Below are 21,117 nucleotides of genomic sequence, written 5' to 3'. Positions count from 1 at the left end.
TACTCTTTCCCCCTATTCTGCCCTAACTCGGTTGAGAAACTCCTAGATCTAGGGGGAAATCGTCTGATCTGGCAACACTGGTTAGACGTACATATATTAGAGTGCAACTCGTCTGTTTGGGCTCCGCGTGTAACTACTATCGTCTGTTGGAGCGCATACAGAACAAGTTTACTCGTTTTTTTTATTACAGACTGTATGGCGTCAATCCCTTAATGTACCCAACATGTGTCTGCAATAAAGTAGAAGTTACCGAGTTAGGGAGCGTTCAAGTATTACGTAACGAATATTTTCCGTTTGTAAAACGTTACGATGCGGGGCGGGGATTGAATTACGCGCCACATAATGGTAAGTTTTAGGTTTAGAGAGTCACTGGCGTTAGTCAGTGAAACGTTACGGCGCGAAGAATCTCCAAAAATTGCGTGACGTAATACTTGAACGCTCCATTACCGAGACTTCTACGTTTCTTTGTACCAAGGGCATATGTGAGAGCGCGAAGGCCAAGGTTGTTTGCGATAGCAAGGGCCAGAAGTAGTCTGTTGCAGATCCCCGTTAACAAAGACGTTGCGCTTACTGAATGTCTCCGACACTATCAATGTTTTTAGTTCGCAGAGTGAGATCACAGTAGCCATATTGTTTATCTTAAATATATTTTATTCAAATTTTTTTCGACACCCTAGTACTGTAGGGATAGTGTTTTTTTGTAAATAAATAAATATTTTGCACGTTTTGTAGTTAGCTAAAATTTGTTTGAAAATGTGGTGGCTATAAATTTATATACAACTATCTTACACAGTCAGCATTTAAATGGTCATGATAGTGATCTACAAGATTCAGCCAATCATAGAATTTGAACATTTGATGCGATCGCAATAATACGTTTAATGGATTGATGCTACCTGTGTATATACCAAATTTATTCAGGATTTACGATTTGTAGAGTTATGAGGTTAGGGCTGGTACAGAAAATATAATCATATATCCTAAATCCTTATTCTTTAAATCAAATACATAACTCTTGAAACATATTTTAATAATAGCTATAGCTGGTTATTCCTTTTAAATTTAATTGTTGTTGGGATAAGGCGGAAGAAATATTTTAAAGTGCATAATAAGAATATCGGCAACATTAGTAAGATGTATAATTGTATGCCTAATTCAAGCAAAACCGTGATATTAATATAAAACTAAGCAACAAAGGGTGAATGCAACGGGTCCACTAAGTTTGTTCGCACGAAGCGTCAACCATTGCTTTTGATTAGGAACATACATCTCTGCGGGCATCATCTGGTCAGGAGTTTCGTTGTCTGAAAGGTAAAAAATAATAGAGTTTTAGAGAGTTTCTATACACCTCCGCCCTCAGCTCCAATAGATGCTATGTTTCATAAATTATTATTTTGTTAGGTGATTCATAAATGTTTATTATTCGTTAACGTTTTCACCTATTTTATGACAAAATTATTAACTTATTATGTAAATCCATTTATGATTAACTAAATCGATACATCGGCAACGTCGTTTTCAATAAATGTTAACCCAAAGACAATTTAAGGTCGCGATGTTTAGTTTCATTATTGACAGTTAGAGCACAGATTATGCAAGTAGGTTTTTGAAGTATGTCGAGTTAATTAAAGTATGTTGCGAGGTATAATTTTTTCATTAAAAATCTTACCGTCTTTCCGTATTTTCGCTGAAGGCATAGTGGATTCTTGCATTGATATTAAATCACCTGGCGCGTGTAACAACAGCCTGCCAACACCTTCACATCGCCTAGTAGCAAAATGGAATAAAATAGCTTCGATCCATAGATTTTTATATAATTAGATGGGTTACGAATATCACAAACCATACAAGATTAATTCTAAACAAATTTAAATACAAAAAGGTTTAAGTGTCTAACAAAAGACCGCGAATATAAAATTGTACTAACTAGTAACTGTAAGAGCCCGTAAGGTTAGGTTATACGTTTTTGTAAAAATGATTACCTTAAAACTTCGTTTTGCAACATTTGTTTTCTTGCTGTTGTAGTCAGTGATTTACATTCATTTAACCAAACACGTACCTCATTGAAGTCTACTAATAATTGCTCTGCGGCCACTTTACTGAAAATAAATATTTGTAACGGCGTTATTAAACAACATATCAGCCTCCATGCATCGGTCATGAGTCCCAAGACACCCTCGGTATAACTATTCTGATTTCTATTAAAATTTCTGACAAAACTAATTGTTTAGCAAATACAGCACACAAATAAGTTACGGGACCTCGCTCACGTTGTATTTGTTTTATATTTGCACGGTAGATAACAAAAACACCTACTCGCTTTATATATCGCCCGGACGAAATACATACTTACGTAAATTTCACTTTAGCCACATAAATGTGGTGTAGCCAGGATTCGCACATTATTCTTAGAACCATGTTTAGAGTTGTTATGTCATTGGTTGCTTTTATTACGGGGAGTAGCATTTTGTCTAAAAAAGAAAAAAAAGACATGAAGAAAATTAAATAAAAACATTTATTACCTTGTACAGAGAATCGACACAGACATTAAAAATAATATGGTATTTGTACACACCTGTAATACATATTAACGAAAAATGAACGAAACAATTAAAGAAAAATGATGCCTATGTTAAAATATCCTAAAAGTATGGCCTGTGATTAAAGTCTAACCAAAAATAAGATAATCGTTAATACTGCATTATGTAACACGTCATCCATATCCGTAACCTATTATATTAATCACTTAAATGCGTATTTTTTGTGAATGCTTAAGGGCAACTCCGTTCTAGGGCCGGTCTACATGATTGAGGTGGAATAATTCCAGCGAAGATATGTTTTACAGTTAGTAGTTATACAAAGGTTTTTGTAATTAGCTTGATAGTTTTCAGGATATTAACTGAAATATCTCATGAACTTTTAGATCGTTCATGTCGCTGTATAATCACTTATAAGTCTATTAGTTAATTGACTTAAGTTAGGCGTGCAGTGATACTATTATAATATAAGGATAATGTTCCAGTGATAAAAGCTTCTACCTAAAAACTCGTGCACATATGCAGAATATTGAGGCAACGCTTCAGTGACGTGTCGCCATTCCGCGTTGCTTGGGAACATCATGGTGAGATGAGCCAGACTTGTCGTTCCACACACAGATGATAACACGGATATTATTTCTTCTGTGGCATCCTAAAACATGTTTTATTCCAAATTTCTGTACCAAAATTAATATCGGAAATAATAAAATAATTTATCAAGAATTTACAGTAATGTCTTTATAATTGTGGATAAATATAAAATTTAATTAGTAAATGTATTATGTATAATAATTTTACCTTAAATTTTTTAATATTGACTTTTACTTCGGACACTAGTTTTTCTCTCATTTTTGCGCAAACGTTTTCATGAACCCCGATTTTTCCTATAAAAGATAATAGGACCTATTGGTGTTTAAGTATATAACAAAAGTACCTACCACTATTTAAAACGATTTATTTATGCTGTAATGAATAGGCACATAGTAGTTCTTTAGTTAAGGTGTACTAATGTTTTACTTTATACCTGATTCAATAGTAAGTGTATGATCAGCGAATCGTAAGTGATTGAGTTGTTCCATACATGCGACCATGTCTTTGTGTGCGATGCGGAAGAAATCATCCATCGCCCAGTTATTCGCAAGTCTCCGGGTTTCCGCAAGACACCATAAGCGGTAAGTGTGTATGGAATGGTCTGTAAAACATACAGGGTCTCACACTCTATATAAAATCTTGAAAATCTCAGGAACTGTTAAACAGTGCATAAGAGTCACAATGTAGTGGTGGTGGTAGATGGTGCTTGGTATAAACGGGATATATTAGCTGTTCGGAAAGAGAACCTATTTACGTGTCATGTTATTTACTCACAAAACTTATATATATATATTTCATATAAGTATTAGGATTATCAAAGCATAAAGCCATAATAATCAACAAATCAAAAATGTTATTGCAGTGGTTTGAAAACCATTGATCGAAAACCCTGGAACTTCATACATATCTAATTAATTTATTTGCTTGTCATAATGTATAAATATTGTGTTACGTGTTAAGTGATATAAAATCATTGGTTAATAGAATTAATTAAAATATGGGACGAACGGACTTTATTAAAATATTGATAATATCATGTATGACTATGTAAAGGTAGATTACAACCACACCACCATGTCGAGTGAATTTTAAGCAATTTTATTAACAAATAGAAGCACTTTTGACATACCAAGTCTATGTAATATAGGTATTTGTTCAACAATAGGTAAATCTTCTAATGGTGCGCCCATTATGTACTCCCATGTCACTTCGCAGTGGTTGTTTAAAGATACCAGCTCTTGCAGCATTACGGCGTAATTTGCTCCGGTCTCAGTTGCCTCGAAAATATTAAAAACAATATGGCAATTGGTAAAAATTATAAGCAATAAATCGGTGGACTTCAATTGTACAAATAAAGAAGCGAAAATTTTAAACCTTATCCGTAAAGCCATTGAAAGTCATGGTTCGTTTTTATCATTCTGATTTTACAAATCAGTTTATATTATCTTTAACCAATTGTGTAAGACTGAAATGTATAATAAATGTTCTTTAATTTCTTGTTAAATCTACAAGCTTACTACGAAACGGCAAAAGCGATTTTAATGTTAGTAATTATGTTCCTAATAAAAACAAACGCAAACTTGGAATAACGGAGTGTTCTTAGGTAGGCTTCTGACTGTTAAATATATTTTTTAGACTATTTTCATCATTAATTAAAATACATGTCCAATGTCCATAAAACTTACTTCAGTCATATTTATGGAGAGACCTGGATAGACTGCCAACGATGTAGTTCTTAAGTTCGTTGTCAATGTTGCCCTATATGCAAAGAAAATTACGAATTACAATAATAAAAAAGCGTTACGAATGTTTAATACTAATTATGCCTCATTTCTATATCTAAAATTATTCGTATTTGCTTTGAGCCGTTGATGCGTTTCATAACCGTTATTTTCTGTAGATTCGATTAGATCTGTAGATTTTTTCGGACGGCGTCATCCTTGGTTATGTGAAATAGCATTCTATGAATAGTAAATATTAAATTTTTGTAGGATCAACAGCAAGATTTTACAATGATAATACGTATATTTTTACAAGTTCTTAATTAACTGACAAGCGTGTCCAAAATTGGTACTGTATATAATCTATATGGGTGTGATTTGACAAAAAAAAACTTTAATTAACATACATAATAAATAATAAAATTCCACGAGATACATTAATCAGAGAGAACATAGAAATTTACCCAAAGTGCTTATCCCACGACGTAGAAGTAGCATGACAGCCCAAAGCATCGGCAAGGATCCTCAGTGCTGATAATACCAAATCTGGCGTGTCTATGGGAAATCACGTATTTGTAAAATAACGAATATATATATCTTTTAAGATATTTTAGTACTAATTGATGCATTAAGGTTGCAACGGTTGTAGTGTAATACGAATTATCCTAGGGGTTTACTTACCGTTTTAATAAATTCCCTGTACTAAAAGTAGGGATTCATTTTAATAGTAGAAACGAAAAATTCAATACTTAACACATTATTTTAGGTCTCATTAAGATCTCGTTTCGGGTTTTATCAATTACACTTGAAACGAGAGTTAAAACGCCTTTAAACTGATTATTAATTTAAATATTATAAACTATTTATCAAGTTTAAAAATAGAATTAAACTTACTATTAACATTGAAGGTAGAAAATAACCATTCACGAAGGTTTTGGCTGACACTTGGTGATCTTAAAACAAAAGTGTATAAATATTTTAACTATTTTAAATAAACATTATTTAAAAAAAATAAAGATTTGGTAGATTAAATGTATAGTATATAATATATAAGGTTTAGGTAGGCATTTGTTGAAAAGTCTAAAGGGAAATGTGCAAACGTAATTAAAAACGAAACGCGTTTGATTATGATTGGCACCAACGTCAGTATAAACTCAGTGCGACATGATCCTTTGCATTCATTAAATTTTTCACAATACTAAAATTATTAAGAATTAGTTTTAGATTCTGATAGGCTTACTCGCAAGAAATAGATTTCATGTAAAATCTAACACGTAATGTATTGTTGTAACGCCCCAAGGCACAGACATAATATATTAGGTCCTTACATATGAAATTGGCGTTTTGTATGAGAGGAACAAAAAGTCGAATATTTTTAATTATAATATATTTAATTAATCAAAGTATGAACCATTGTTTTCTATGCACTTTTGCCATCTCAGAGGTAGTTCATTGATCCCTTTACTAAAAAAACCAGTCGGACGGGAATCAATAAAATCTGTGAAGGCGATTTGGACTGCCCCATCAGAGTTAAATTTTTTCCCTTGCAAGAAGTTGTCCAAATTTCGAAAAAAATGGTAATCTGTTGGAGCAAGGTCCGGGGAGTACGGAGGATGTCTTAGACATTCCAATTGAAGCTCTTCTAATTTGGTAGCCGTCTGTTATGCAGTATGTGGTCTAGCGTTGTCGTGAAGTAGCAGTGGCGTGGAGCGATTGAACAGCCTAAGTTGTTTAGCCGCTAGCTTTTCCATCATGGTTTGCAATTGCTGACAATAGACATCAGCCGTAATAGTCTGGCCAGATTTGAGAAAACTGCAATGAACAATACCGGCACCAGTCCACCAAACGCTTACAAGTAACTTTTTTTGGGGTTAATTTTCGCTTGGGGCAGGATTTGGCTGGCTGGCCAGGATCCAACCATTGCGCTGAGCGCTTCCCATTATCGTAAAGGATCAGTAATGTAACGCAGCAGTCGACGCGCGTTTGCCGGTTTGCTTCAGTCAATTCGTGAGGTACCCACCTTTCAAGCTTTTTAATCTTCCCAATTTGCTTCACGTGAATTAAAACAGTTTTATCACTAACACCGCAGCCTGCAGCTAACTCGGACTCGGTGGTTTGCGATGGATCCGCTTCCACAATAGCCTTCAATAATTCATTATTAACTTGGGTCTCAGGCCGTCTACGGGGCTTGTACTGCAGGTCGAAATTTCCACAACGAAAACGTTGGAACCAAAAACGAACTGTGTTTTCTTTTGCAACATGACCGCCATACACATCATTCACCCTTCGAGTCGTTTCCGCAGCACTAGTGCCACGGTGGAACTCGTACTCGTAAATAATGCGATACTTTAAGTTTTCCATTTTGTAAAATGAGTGACGCAAACAGAAAAAAAAAACAAGAAAAAAACAAACGAATGACGGTCATGAGTAAATATCTGTACAAATTTGAATTTGGAATTCCTTACCAAAGAGGAGAACATCGTGATTAAAGTGGCCAGTACGAAATACGCCAATTTCATATGTGGACCTAATATTTGCCACTGTTTTATGTGGAAGGTTACACTTCTGCGCCATCCAAACCAAAACAAACAAACAAAGAACGCATGCCAGTGTATACGCTAAGCGAATAACCCATAAGCTACAAAGACGTTAATAAGACGGTAAAATATTACCTTGTGGCTAAAGGAAACGAGGACCACCATAGTACAATGTGTTCAAGGCAGTTACCAACATCGCCCCATAGAATGTTCTGATAATACTCCGTCACCTTCTGAGCGGCTTTTTTGCTCGCTTGTAACCTACCTGAAGATAAATATATTCACATCTTCACACTAGCAACGTGTTATACATAGTTATCTAGCTATTTCTATTTATTTATTTATACATAGTTATTATTGCTCAACAATTTAATTATTTGATGTATGTAGATTCACACAAGAGCAGTGTTGCCCTCATCACTGAGGTTGTAGGTTCGAAACTTTGTCTATGTGCGCAGTCAAGACGGTAAAAGAAATTGTGAGGAAATCGGCATGCCTTGGATAGTCCTAACACACGCTGACTTTTTAGTAAAAGTCGGCGTTAGTTAGAATGGCTCTATGGTAGGAAAGCCGATCTACTTACCTATTAGAAAAAAAACAAATGATAATGAAATATATACAGAAATCTAAGGCCCAGACTAAATGTTAGAAATGAGCTTTTATTGTATGTAGAATGTCCAAATAGAGATGTGAAGATGCTATATAATGTATGTAATAGATGCTGAGAAGTTAGATATTAGTTCATGCGAGATTGCCAGATTTAACAGAAGTTTTATACGGGATATTGTATGCCGAAAATATTTTATCCATAACTTTAGGTACGTATACTGTTTATAGTTTAACGCATAATTATTTGATAATGTACCTTAAACATTAAGTTTTTTGAGAAAAAAGGCTGTTAATGTAGATGTAACATGTAATTACCTGATTTAAGTTTCTTAACGCCTTTATTCCCTAGTAACACCGGCGAAATGTTTGCCACAGTGTCTAACAATACTTCAATATATACTTCTTCGCTTTGTAGAATACTGTTTACGTTCTCTGAAAGAATCCAAATTAATTTATAAAAAATAATCATTTTAAATGTGCTCATAATCATACCACATAAGGATAGAGTTGTTTAAATGTACCGATAGATGGCGTTACAAGTTCCATACGCGTAATTTCTCTTGACGTTAACCTACAAAGGAAGGTCTTTCATTTCCATACAATCGATATATATTTACACAACTACGCCGATTAACATATTGTCACCATTATTACAACCACTACAATCCTATGAAACTTCAACTAGGAGCATTAAACAGTCAGTTATTATTATTTATATAACTTGAGAACAGGGAGGCATGGAGGCTGAATTACCACAAAAAATTCACACAGGAAAAGTATATACATTATTAGAAATAAAAAACAGATATAAGGAATATGAACACACCTTCATTAAGAAGAACATCCAAAACACACTCGTTACTCAAAAGTGACGTGTAAGGTATTTCTGAGTCAGAATTCTGTGGATTTAAAACTTCAGTCAATTTCTTATGCCCATTCTTTGGTTCGATGAGACTCTGCGCTTGCTTCATTTTAGCTTTTCGGTTCTCAATAAATGCTTCTCGACGTTTGTTAATATCTATTTTGGATACAGATGAAGATGGAGGCGTTATGTGTTTTGTTAGCGTGCTGAAAGTGTTTAAAGCTATAGCTATTTCTATAAATATAATAAACTCGTACAACAGTACAATTTTGTTATAAAGACCTCAAAAAGTCGGGATACTTTTTAATTTTAAATTACTGTAACAAGAAATCATTAAGTTTTCTATATTAATTTAGTTTTACTTTAAGTTGGGCTTTTTTATCGTCATATATTAGTAATGTGCAAAATTATTTTTCTATGATTTTTCAATGTTTACTCCATGGATACATTTATTTATATTAGCTTAGCATTCACACATATTGTTGATGTAAAGCAATAACTCGGTGTAATAATAATAAAACTAACTGATAAATTTCTAAACTGTCTGCGCTACTGGAAGACTCGTTATCTTGGTGCTCTTCGGGTTTAAACATTTGGACCAGACAGTGGATCAGGCGGTGACAATTCACTTCCGTTCGACTTTTTGATAGGATCTGTAACAGGTTATCTTTATATGAAGTCTCTAACGGAAAATATATAATACTTGTAATTTTGTACTAAATTAAACATGGTTTGCTCATTGGTTTTACGGTCATACTTGTGATTGATGGTGGATAACTTGTGACTTCGAACTCAGGTCGTTATAATTTATTTTTCTTATAATGTGCGCTTAATTTTGGTCGTTAACATAAACTCAATCATTTGTGAGGAAGGAAGCTGCTGTGGTGGCTCAGTTGTATATGGCTTAACATTCGGAATAATTTTGTTAACGCCATTAAAGGTATGAAGTCTGCTGTGATTAAGGGTCTGGGTTTTCTTACAAAATTAAAATGTATTAATAAATATTCCTACAGACGTGTATCTACCTACACTCTACGATTTTGTAATTTATACTCAAATCTCAGAGCTCAGACTGTAACTGGAGGAACAGCCAGGTTTTCAAATTATATTTTTTATATTATACAGATGAAATATTTTCAATGTTGTCGTTGCTTAAAATAAGCTGAAAAAATTAGTAGTTAGCTTATTATTGGAATCTATATGAAAAATAGTTTGTTATTCGTTTGAAAATAAACTCGAATTAAATGAAAAACGTCTCGACCTCAAAACTTGAAGTTATGCTAACCTGAACAATCTTTGTTAGCGTGATGGGTTTTGTTTCGCTGATTGCATTTGGGTACGTATTGCTGCAGACATTGAACTTTGCAGAAAACTTTTTGTAACTGAGGCCCGTCAAGTTGTTATATATTCCTACTAAACTGTAAAAATAGTCACGATGAGTAGCGATTAGAAAAAAATTCTAGTAATTAATTAAAAATCATTAATTCTACGCATAACAGGGATCTAAGTCTGTACCTACAGACCAGGCAATCATGCTTCATAAAGAAATTAATTTTTAATATTTTTATTTAACCGACTTCGGTTTTTATTCAAAATCCGAAAGAGGAGGGTTTTCCACGTATATTTTTTTGTACTCTGTGTGAACTCTAGTACTTTGTATATAACAAAGCAAAAAGTAATATCTTGAAATATTTATGTTTTTTATAGCAAATGTATCCAAACAGTTCTAAAAACCTCTATTACACTCTCGAAGAAGATAAAATTTTACTTCCTACTACATTACATGAGGATTTCCATTTTTCATAGATTAAAGAAAAAGACGTACAACTTACCATAAGCATGATTCGATCATCTTCCTCGAATCGTCTCTTCGTAGACAGGTCGATAATATCGTTGTTATTAAATTGTTAATAGATTGACACATTATAAATCTTCTGCTACACAACTTATCAAAAATATGATCGTGTTTGCTTAGCATCAATTCATTTTCCCTTTTTAATCTAGCTAATTTAGGATTTAATTTGTAAAATGACTTAACTAGCTTAGTTAAATAGTCTATTATTTGATCTAGTACCTGAAATGTAGTTTTTAATAGATTTAAATGTGTTTTTAAAACAAAATTACGCAGTTAAATATAATAAAAGCGTAAAATCTACCAGAGTTCATTATTCTGCTACTGTTAAAATAACCATAGACGAATATATTTAATACGAACAGATTATATCAGCTCAGTTTGAGTTGAAATTGATTACTTTAGTTTTACGTTACGTTTGACACCTTACTTATAGGTTTTAAATTTTTGAAATGAAATATTTTTTGAAATGTAAGGCGTACGTACCTGTATATTCACCAACTCCATAATATAATTTCTATTGGATAGCGAATGCGTAGATTTTGTTGATCTCTGCCATTTATTACTCGCTTCTACAATCACTTTAGTTATGGCATAACAAACAATTTCCATTTCTCTACAGTGGTTAAATAGTTCCACCTCGCCTGTTGTTTCATCATTAATTATTTTTCTACTTTTAGATGTCATTTTAGTGAGTTTAGCATAGTGTAATGCTAGCTATTCGGGTTCATCTTGATGACTGGGGTAAACAAAATAAAAATCGATGGATGGCGACGTCGGTGCCAGGTGAGGAAAGTTGGGCGCAAAGGTTTGAGAATAGTTTTGGCAACCTCGACCTTGAAATAATTGGAGTAAATACCGCTTTACGAGGCTATTAGGGTAGTTTAAAAATGTATAATTTTATTTGAATTATAATGAAAACTGTAAAATTACAATGAAAAAAAATATATTTATAAGGATGTATATACGTACGCGTATTTGTCTACTGTGTATGTTTTTAGGTTTTAATATCTCTATATATTTTGGCTTGGTTTTATATGTATATTTTGCTGCGGAAGCGATTTTTAGAATTCAGCTCGGAACCTAAATTTCATATACGCTATCCAAACAATAGAAATAATACTTGTATCAAAAAAGGACCAAAATCATAGATCATTAACTAATAAAACCAAAACTATTAACTAATAAATTAAGTAGTGTTAAGTTACCTTCGAAACCTCGAAGTTTGGAACAAGTAGAAGTTACGTAAGGCCGAAATTATATGGGGTGAGTCGTTCTACATTTCATTACGTGACTGTAATGAATTTTGGCGTAGATGCGACCTGTACATATTGTTACGAGCTAGGGGATCGGATAGAAAATGCCGTGGAGTTCTTCAAGGGTTTATTTATTGGTAAATCAAATGAGGAATGTATGGGCACAAATTAATAGCAGAGATGCACTAATTACACACACAAAAACAATAACTTATTACTTCACACAGTTCTTTATCACTTGTAATCACTTTATTCGCACTTTATCGCTTCGGTGTTCCTCTCGTGTAATCGCATTCAAAACTAAAGGCGACTAGTCGCGTTTCGGCTCGCTTATATATCCCTGGGAATAAGTCTAAACAATATTCGAGAACTTTCTAGGCGGGCTTGCTACTTGCTACACAATTCTAGAACGTCCGCACTCTTTGTCTTTTTCGCACGTTGCTCCGTCCTTGTCGTACGGCGTTCTAGAGTGCTCGTCTGGTTTCGAGAAAGTTCTGATCTTCTCTCTCTCTCTCTCGTATCATTTCGTCCTTGTCTCACACCTAGAAAGTTCGGTCTAGAATATTCCTTCATCAAAGGGGTATAACTAGGCCTGAAAACGCCTGAAAACGGGTCTCCTGAAAACTGCACCACTCGACTACACATGTTCTGAAACTGACTGAAAAAATGTTTCAGCTTCCTGAAAACTAGGGTAACATTATGGAAATTACAATTTTCTAATATGTGATTCACCCTCTCCTGAAACGGTCAGAAATCATATTACAGCCTGCTGAAAAGTTCTCTAAGTAGTGGAAAAATCTAGAAACATTGTAGTCGACCCGTCTTCGTAACAATATCATTGTAATGAATAGTGAGAACACGTTCAAAAATTGTCATCATACGCGGTGCTAACCCGTATTCTCACCGTAATGCTGGTTTAGTAAAAAATCTCACTTAGTCAGTGCAATGGACTCATAAAATAATTTATGTTAATTTATTATTCTCATAAAACTAAAATATACAACTAAGGTTTTAGAAAAAGACAATATCGCTTAACAACTGCACACTTTATTTGAAACAAAAAATATTAACAAAATAACATTCTGAGAAGCGAATAGGAAGAGTATATCACAGTATTAATTCATTGTTACGCAACAAAAATCTTAAATTAGTTACATCTAATTAAAAAAATACTTCGTACCTAATTGCACCTACTAGTTTACCTTCAAGTGCCTAAATAACAAATACATAAATTATAACTTAAAAAGATCGTAGGGAATATGCATCTACTTTAATGAAATAGAAATTTTATTTATCTACGTATGCAAAAAGTTGACGATTATTTGATTTTAACAGAATTCTAAATTCCATTTTATTCGAACGGAAATTTGTTCAAAAGCTAATAAAGGTTTGTTAATGATTTTACACAAAACATCCCAGCTTAATCACTCTAATTTTAATATACGAAAATAAATTTATGACGCTATTAGCACATTAGTAAATTAATCAATGATGGTACACACAGACCAAATATGGCGAACAGTAAGAGGATCTTACTATTTTTTTTATTAAATCACTTTTTAAGTACATACATATTCTCTACATGCATCATTTGAACCCTTAACATATTTGAACATTATTTACAAATATATTCTACAATTAAAAGCACCGTTTATATTTTAAAACACCAATGATATGAAGAGCAATACTTGATATAGAATGATTGCCGGCATTTAATTGGGGTATGTAAACAATTTTGTCGCATGCAAAACATATTGAATGTATAAAAATAAAATGTAAGCTATCGTATTATTTATAACTAAATCGTTATAGCCATGGTATAACCTAAGCAATAAAATGTAAGGCATGAAAAAAAGCTATATTAAGCATTTTAATATTTAATTTATTAGTGTACACTTTTTTTTTCCAATGTTTTCTTTCTTTGTATTGGTCGAATTTTTTATCTATTAAAATTATTTATTACGTCTATGATTACATCAACAAACTCCTATGAACGTTTATACATTTGGAACTAGCTCTATGATTTACACAGATAATAATCAAAGCGCGGGAAAATAATTGACAAAATGAGTACTAAAAAAACTACATTAACATGTCTATAACGGCTGTCTTTGACAAATAACCTAATTCATCACGCACTATAAACATACAAAAACTAACATTTTGTAGTGGCATATTACGGAATATTCTTACTAATTGAGGCTTCTAAATAAGTTGATTTATAAAGAAGTTGGAGTTTCGTACACAATAATTAAACATATGCTATATGCATACATTTGAAATTCTAGTACCCGTTTTAACCAGATTTTTTTTAACACAAGTGTCATAAATTCGATTTAGTTGTTATACATAAATTAATATAAAAATGTAACCATAAAGAGGAAATATGCGTGATTAACTACAATAAAAACCGAATAACTTACCCACCCAAAGAAGAACAAAGGAATTATTAGCTCATGTCACGAAGGACATCTAGCATTTAAAGAAAATGATTTTCATAGTATACTTATGTTCCGATACTTTACAAATTCATAAAGCTGTGTTTCTTAAACATTTAACTTAATCGGTTGATGTACATATAACTTAAAAAGATAATAATTAACTAATTAATCATCATATTTGTTTCGTAAGGTTTCGGCTACCTTCAATATTTTCTAATTATTTACATTCCGAAACCAAGGTTTCTGAGATTTGGAATAGCTCCATAGCAAAGTTCAGCTTACACCTTTCGAGTTCAATGCCCTACACAGGTGTTAAATACGACATTTAATTTAGTTAGAAAGATTATTTTTGACTCAGAGATGACTGTATTATTCTTATTTATAATACATGTGCATCACAAACGATGGACCAAAGACTTTTCCAAAAAAAGGTGTTTAATATTAAATAAATAAAACATTTACGTTAGCGAAATACGAATTGGTATAATTACTGATTGGAATCTAATACGATGTATAAGCCGACAATGTAAATAATTTTATGTTAATATACCTTGATTGACTTTATTCACTGAAAACTAAATCAAGATAATAGGAAATATGCTTAATTTATTATTAAAAAATGAGATTAAAATGCGCTACTGAGACACTGGTATCATTAAATCCCTATCGCCCTACGATTTTGTCCCTATTTACACACTGGAGTGATAAGGACAAAAGATTGAATCACTATTTGAGGCTTATGTGTTTGCATTGCAAACAATAAATGTTTCTTATAGACGACCCAAATACAAAATTACGTAGCAATTCGTAATTTCTTCGCTACATTACTATCTTTGTCATCTGTAACTGGTACAATATCTGGGGGAGCGAGAGAAAAACTATCCTACTCTTACTACAGACGCGCATTGTCTATGGTTTTTATTACCCCACCCAGTTCTAACACAACATATACAATGCAATTGCAAATTACTGAGTTTCGTATAATTTAATACCAAAAACTAAAGCAAAAGTTCATTCCTATTTTCTAAAGCTGTATCCGTAGTGTTAGAAAAGTGTAAATTTTTGGTAACATTACAAACTAATCGAAAAGATTTCCGACTGTCACAGATATTTTACTAAGTCTTATGTATGCATTAAACTCTATAAATACGTGAACAAATCTCTAGTTAATAATAGTTGACATTTTGAAATAGGCGCCTTTATTTCGTTTATTGTCGGCCATCTTAATTTGACATTAGCTATAGTAACATAAGGAATAACAAGATGGCGGCTAACGTTTTCGTGGGTTTAGGCATTTGCTGATTAAAGTAAAATAATTCCTCATCAATTAAGATCCAATATATTACCAATTTATTGCTAGTGATAAGAAATTGGTATAATTTACCTTGATTCTCTTTGATTGACCCAGGATTGTATATTGGATTTTCAATCGGGCATATCTATGCTTGTTACTGGTACGACGGGCTTTAAAGCTTCATTTTTCTTTTGATTCTTCTGTTTTCTATGGACTTTCTTTTCTTCGTCTCTATACGGTTCTTGATTAACGGGCGGTTCGTTCGGAACCGATCCGCGATTCACGTTATTATTATACGCGATATTTGCGTATTCTTGCAGTAAGGGAAACACTGATAGAAGGAACTGGCAGAAGTCTTTTCGAATCCCGAACCACCCTAAAATATATTTTTTATAATTGATGTATTTAAAGTATGTAAAAATTGTTGTTCAGTAATCGTGTTCAGCAAGAGACTTTCGCTGTTCCTAGTAAATAAATTCGCGTTTATATCCGTTTTATTTGTGATACACTTCCAATATTAATTTATTGCTTGCTTTAAGGATTTAATACAAATACAATTAATTGAGACCTCCAACAGTTTTTGAGACCTCCGTTTAAGCAATATATATATGGGAGATCTCACCCGATCCAGGTTAACAGTAATTTAAAGTAAATTTACAACATACTACATAATTAATTTAGAATGTACTGTATATAACTAGTGCACGATCGTGTGTGTAAATAAATGTATGATTTTTGATATACTCCCTACTCCCTTTTGATAACTCCCTGCGTTCAAGTATTACGTAACGAATTATGAACGGGGTTGTCCTCTTGTAAAACATTACGATGCAGGGCGGGAATTGAATTACGCGTTACTGATAATATTATTTTCGACTTTCCAGTACTTTACACCACATAATGGTAAGTTTTAGGTATAAAGAGTGACTGGGGGTGGTCACGAAACGTTTACTTTTGGATACAGAAAACGTTACGGCGGCGTTTCATGGGGGGGGGGGGGGGTCAAGAATGTCCACGTTCCCTGACGTGAAATCTTAAAAAATATTTTTATATAAATACTTACATTTATTACCGCCTTTGGAGCTGAATGACATGATAATAAGTGTAGCGTAAGTGACGAACAGAGGGCTGACTACTACGATGTATGTAAATCTGTTGTCTGGGCTGTCATCTAACTTATTTGTTAGTAGAACCTATGGATATAAATAGTTACTTAAATAACAAATTCATTGTGTTGTTAAGATGAATGATTGATATTTTGTATATTTAAAACAATAAACTAAATGATTTCAGAGATGAGATTACGGAAGCATTGGTGAAAAGTTTTTGTGATTTGTCATTTTTTTTACTTAATTTTAACCAAATAATAATAATAAAAGCCATGATTACTGTAATTTTTATTGTAGTACATAAAAAAATTGAGATACTAAAAAATTAACACAAAAATAAATACTAATAATTAATCGGCTAGCCGATTTGATTGATTTTTGTTATACAGCTTGTCCTTGGACATAGGAATCCTGGAAGGGCGTCTACTCTTCACTGATTATAGCTTTACGAATCCAAGCTTTATTTTTTATCATTGAGGAACATATTTATTTAAAAAAAAAAAACTTTGTGTTTTTTGGAAAGTACGGGACAAGTAGTAATAAATTGCAAAAGGAATCGCAGCTAGAACGGTGAAAACTTGACGAAAATGCGTTAAGCGGTTTATGTGTTTTTAAATTGAACATAAGTTGAAAAGCAAGAAAGGTTTTTAAATAAGGGATGTTCTATGTTTTACTAACCAGAAACACCAAAATAGGCACAACAGTGAATGTATAGGCCATGGCGGAGTTGAAGCTCGTTCTCCGCTGTTGAATGTTGGCTTCAGGCGAACGTAGAAGAATACCCGCGAACATTATGCTATATAGCACACCTGAAAATATACATAAAAGTATCTTAATCCCAAATGTATATGTATATAATTATCCAACGGCGGTTGGAATTGGAATTTTGTCATATGTAAAACGAAACGATGACAAATAAGTTTGTTGGCTTCTCAAATCGGTTGGTTGGCAAATAGGTTCTAATATACATATAAGTATTTGCTAAAGTAATTCACGAAATATCAGCAGTTAGTACCAGTTTCATGGGAGTTAGCAGAATCCTAATAATAGAAATATTTAGATTAAAATATTCCAACTATTCAACTTAAAATCAGGTCCTATTTTAAATGAGTCAATACTCATCAACATCAAATAAAGTGATGCAACATCAAATAAAAAATATAAACTACTTGAATAAGACTGGCGCTATCTAGTAATTTTAAACAGATTTTAGAAAGTTGTATTGCTAGATCATAAATAATAGCAAAAAAAATTATATTTATTAACAAGAAACGGCTTTTTGTTAAGGACCTTACCAAAAGTTTTATTCTTATGACAAAGAATAAAAGCGCCCAATAAGTATTAAATGCACATGATACTTGTGTTTATTTGAGGTTTATTTACAGGACATAGCAAACAATATGAAATAGAATGTTAAAAAAGATATTTGTACGGAATTCTAAGCAGCACTCTGTGAGTATTTTTGGAAACGTAAGCCTTGCTTCAATATCATGGAAGTGGTAAATACACAAATAATGAAATTGACATGCTTTTTATAGTATTTGGCTAATTTGATATAAGATTAAAACCATGCAACTTTACTGCATTTCTTAATTGTTAGAAATTAGAAAAGATATATTTTAAGAAATAATTGATATTATCTTTAATACTTGTAATCATAATAGTTTAAACTATACTCACCAACTAAACTAAGACACATTAGTATCCAAAGAGGCACAAACACCACTTCCCAAGACCAAGTAATAATTGTATCTAATTTCAAAGCCAAAAATATGAATTGTAGAATGTTAACAGCGCAAAATAGTTCCAGCTAAAAATATTTTTTTATTATATTTTTTCACAAAGTGATGTACCATTTAAACCTACAGACACCTGCAATTCTCTGTTTTTTAAAGGTTTCTAGACCATTTTTGTGTGCAAAATACCTAAACTAGTATCTGGTTTGTCACTAATAATTGTACTCATAAAAAAGAATTACAAGCACTGGACATTGATGAAGTACTTGCCTTATTGTGTGTAACAGTTATATATGATATGTTCTGAATCAATACTGATTATTACATTAGATAGGAATTTAGGCAACACATATAAAATATTAAATATAACTTTAGTTTCATTATCAAATTATCTTATATATAATATCTTTTTTACTATATCTTTGTCATAATATATTTCACAGAATAACTTAGTATTCAAATTTAAAAGACTAAAAAATAGTTTGATACATACCTCATAACTTCGGTCATGTTTAACACACCATATACAAATAGCAATAGATACTATGCTTATAAATATTAATGGTATGAAAATAAGAATCCAAAAATGGCGATATGTAGTCAATTGGTCACATACAAGCAGCTCAAACATTAACAATATTAAATGTATGGCAAGACTAATGAGCATTGCCTTATAATGAATGTAGGCTTCACCTTCTAATCTGTAAATATATATTTGCTACATTAATATATTTTTCTATAATATTTTGTTATATGTGAGATAATTAAAGAAATTAAATATAATTAGAAACACAAAGCAAGCTTAACACACCTGAAATGTGGATATTGCCACCAAACATAGGTTCCAATTGTAGCACCAAGAACCACAAGAAATTTCCAAATCCATATTGGTGCAAAAACTGACCAGTAGGACCAATCAATTGTATTATCCAACTTTAAAGCCAGTAATGCCGTAAAAATTGACAAACAAGTGTGCACGACGAATTTACTAAGGAAAAAGTATATAATATTAAATATTGAATGATGAGTAGTCAATATGTTTTATAAAATTTAGAACTACCTGGGATTAAAATCCTGGAATAATGTTTGTAAATTCATTTCAGTGCACATTCACCTTGAATTAGTATTCTTAATCCACTTTAGCATTGCACTTTGTTGAACTGCGACTTTAACTTCTAACTTTGGAATGACGATTCACGAATACCGATTACAGTTACAAAAGTGAGTTACGGTGACTTCTTGTGTGAAATAGTAGTATATAAAAGAAAACGTATGAATATATAATGATTTTAGTATAATTTTTAATTTAGCCAGGTAAATATGTTCATTACTTAATTTATGAAAGCACAGAGCAGTGAACACTAGCACAGCTCGGCCCTATGATCTAGGAGTACGCTTATTGCCAATAAAACCATTAAGATAGGAAATAAAGTGGCCACTGTTAACTTAAATTGAAGGTGAATTTGATTTAACGTCATCCTATTTACAGCCTCTGCAGTAAAATGAAAAATACATAAGTGGGGACCGGGGAATAGGAGTCCGGGGTATGTCACGTGACCATTTTTACACAAATTCCCGTGGCTCACGCCAGTCGAAAAGTGTTTTTGTCTCAAGCCCCGGCCATTGAAAATAGTACTACCAATAAAACTAAAATGACTTGAAATATAATGGATAGTAAAATTGGAAGAGTTAAGGATCGTAATCAATACATCAAACTATGTGTCGATAACATTATAATCAAATCTAACGAAGAGATAGCGATTCTTTTTGATAAGTACTTGTCTGACATTCCAATTTCTACTACTAAGTCTCTTCAAACATCTCCCGCCCTCGCTGAATCGCTGCTTAAAAATAATGTAAACGAGTAAAAGGTCAGTTTTACATTCCGACCTATTGGTGCCGAAGATATATTAAGAATATTTAGAACCACAGACATTAAAAACACTACCGATCTTTGGGGTATTTCTATAAAAATAATTATTAGCATAATTGATGTAATTGTTCCCCATCTAGCTATAATTTTTAACAATTATATTGATAGTGGTGAGTTTCCCGATCTAATGAAAGATAGTAAAGTAATTCCATTATTTAAAGCAGGTAGTATGTCCGACCCCAGTAACTTTAGACCAATTTCCGTAGTATCTACTTGTAGTAAAATATTTGAAAAAAACTATATTAAATCAACTAGTCAGTCATCTTAACGTATACATATCATTACATAATAATCAGTTCGGTTTTACCAAGGGTCACTCGACAGCGGATGCCGCTGTTGAGTTATATAGATATATCGTTAAGGCTTGGGAGGAGTCGTATGATGCTTTAGGTGTTTTCTGTGACTTATCCAAAGCATTTGATTGTGTCCAACACGAGACCTTAATCGGGAAACTTCGCCAGTATGTCATCAAGAATACCGCACTGAAACGTCTGACTTCCTATTTACGCGGTAGAACTCAGAGGGTTGAAGTGAATGAGATAAGAGGTACTCTGGGTCGGCAGTAGATATAGGGGTACCACAGGGCTCAATTCTTGGCCCTTTCCTCTTTATTTTTATATAAATGATCGACCTTTCATG

General features: G+C 32.6%; 2 protein-coding genes across 2 annotated transcripts; both read right to left on the bottom strand.

Annotated features, from left to right (window-relative positions):
* Window positions 1-1,122: 1,122 nt before the first annotated feature.
* LOC123706675 lies at window positions 1,123-11,396 on the bottom strand. The gene is made up of 18 exons (XM_045655997.1): window positions 11,196-11,396; window positions 10,690-10,931; window positions 10,143-10,275; window positions 9,383-9,510; window positions 8,822-9,063; window positions 8,311-8,427; window positions 7,522-7,651; window positions 5,744-5,802; window positions 5,314-5,404; window positions 4,814-4,886; window positions 4,258-4,405; window positions 3,562-3,729; window positions 3,336-3,421; window positions 3,039-3,189; window positions 2,354-2,471; window positions 1,983-2,099; window positions 1,670-1,767; window positions 1,123-1,304 (listed from the first exon to the last, which is right to left on the bottom strand). Exons 1-18 carry the CDS (start codon window positions 11,394-11,396, stop codon window positions 1,174-1,176), a joined length of 2,433 nt encoding a protein of 810 aa, XP_045511953.1. The 3' UTR covers window positions 1,123-1,173.
* Window positions 11,397-13,010: 1,614 nt separating this feature from the next.
* LOC123716607 (transmembrane protein 185B) lies at window positions 13,011-20,024 on the bottom strand. Its single transcript, XM_045672439.1, has 7 exons — window positions 19,606-20,024; window positions 19,357-19,533; window positions 19,039-19,246; window positions 18,490-18,619; window positions 17,488-17,618; window positions 16,764-16,893; window positions 13,011-16,076 (listed from the first exon to the last, which is right to left on the bottom strand). The coding sequence occupies exons 1-7, from the start codon at window positions 19,653-19,655 to the stop codon at window positions 15,832-15,834; spliced, it is 1,071 nt and encodes a 356-aa protein (XP_045528395.1). The 5' UTR covers window positions 19,656-20,024; the 3' UTR covers window positions 13,011-15,831.
* Between the last annotated feature and the right edge of the window lie 1,093 nt (window positions 20,025-21,117).

This window comes from Pieris brassicae, chromosome 1 (assembly GCF_905147105.1).
Source record: "Pieris brassicae chromosome 1, ilPieBrab1.1, whole genome shotgun sequence".
Lineage (NCBI taxonomy): Eukaryota > Metazoa > Arthropoda > Insecta > Lepidoptera > Pieridae > Pieris > Pieris brassicae.
Note: the sequence above shows the minus strand (reverse complement) of the source record. Positions and strands in the feature narration are given on the sequence as shown.

Bases quoted from the DNA above. Each gene is read 5' to 3' on its own strand.
- LOC123706675 (XM_045655997.1), bottom strand. From the start codon at position 11,396: ATGACATCTAAAAGTAGAAAAATAATTAATGATGAAACAACAGGCGAG. The intron at 2,472-3,038 runs GTAGAAGCTTTT...TTTCTTTTTTAG, and splicing joins ATATGTGCACGAGTTTTTAG to ACAAAATGCTACTCCCCGTA. The intron at 1,768-1,982 runs GTAATCATTTTT...TTTTGCTACTAG, and splicing joins TTGCAAAACGAAGTTTTAAG to GCGATGTGAAGGTGTTGGCA.
- LOC123716607 (XM_045672439.1), bottom strand. From the start codon at position 19,655: ATGTGCACTGAAATGAATTTACAAACATTATTCCAGGATTTTAATCCC. The intron at 18,620-19,038 runs GTATGTATCAAA...AAATATTTTTAG, and splicing joins AACATGACCGAAGTTATGAG to CTGGAACTATTTTGCGCTGT. The intron at 16,077-16,763 runs GTAAGTATTTAT...AATATATTTTAG, and splicing joins CTCCAAAGGCGGTAATAAAT to GGTGGTTCGGGATTCGAAAA.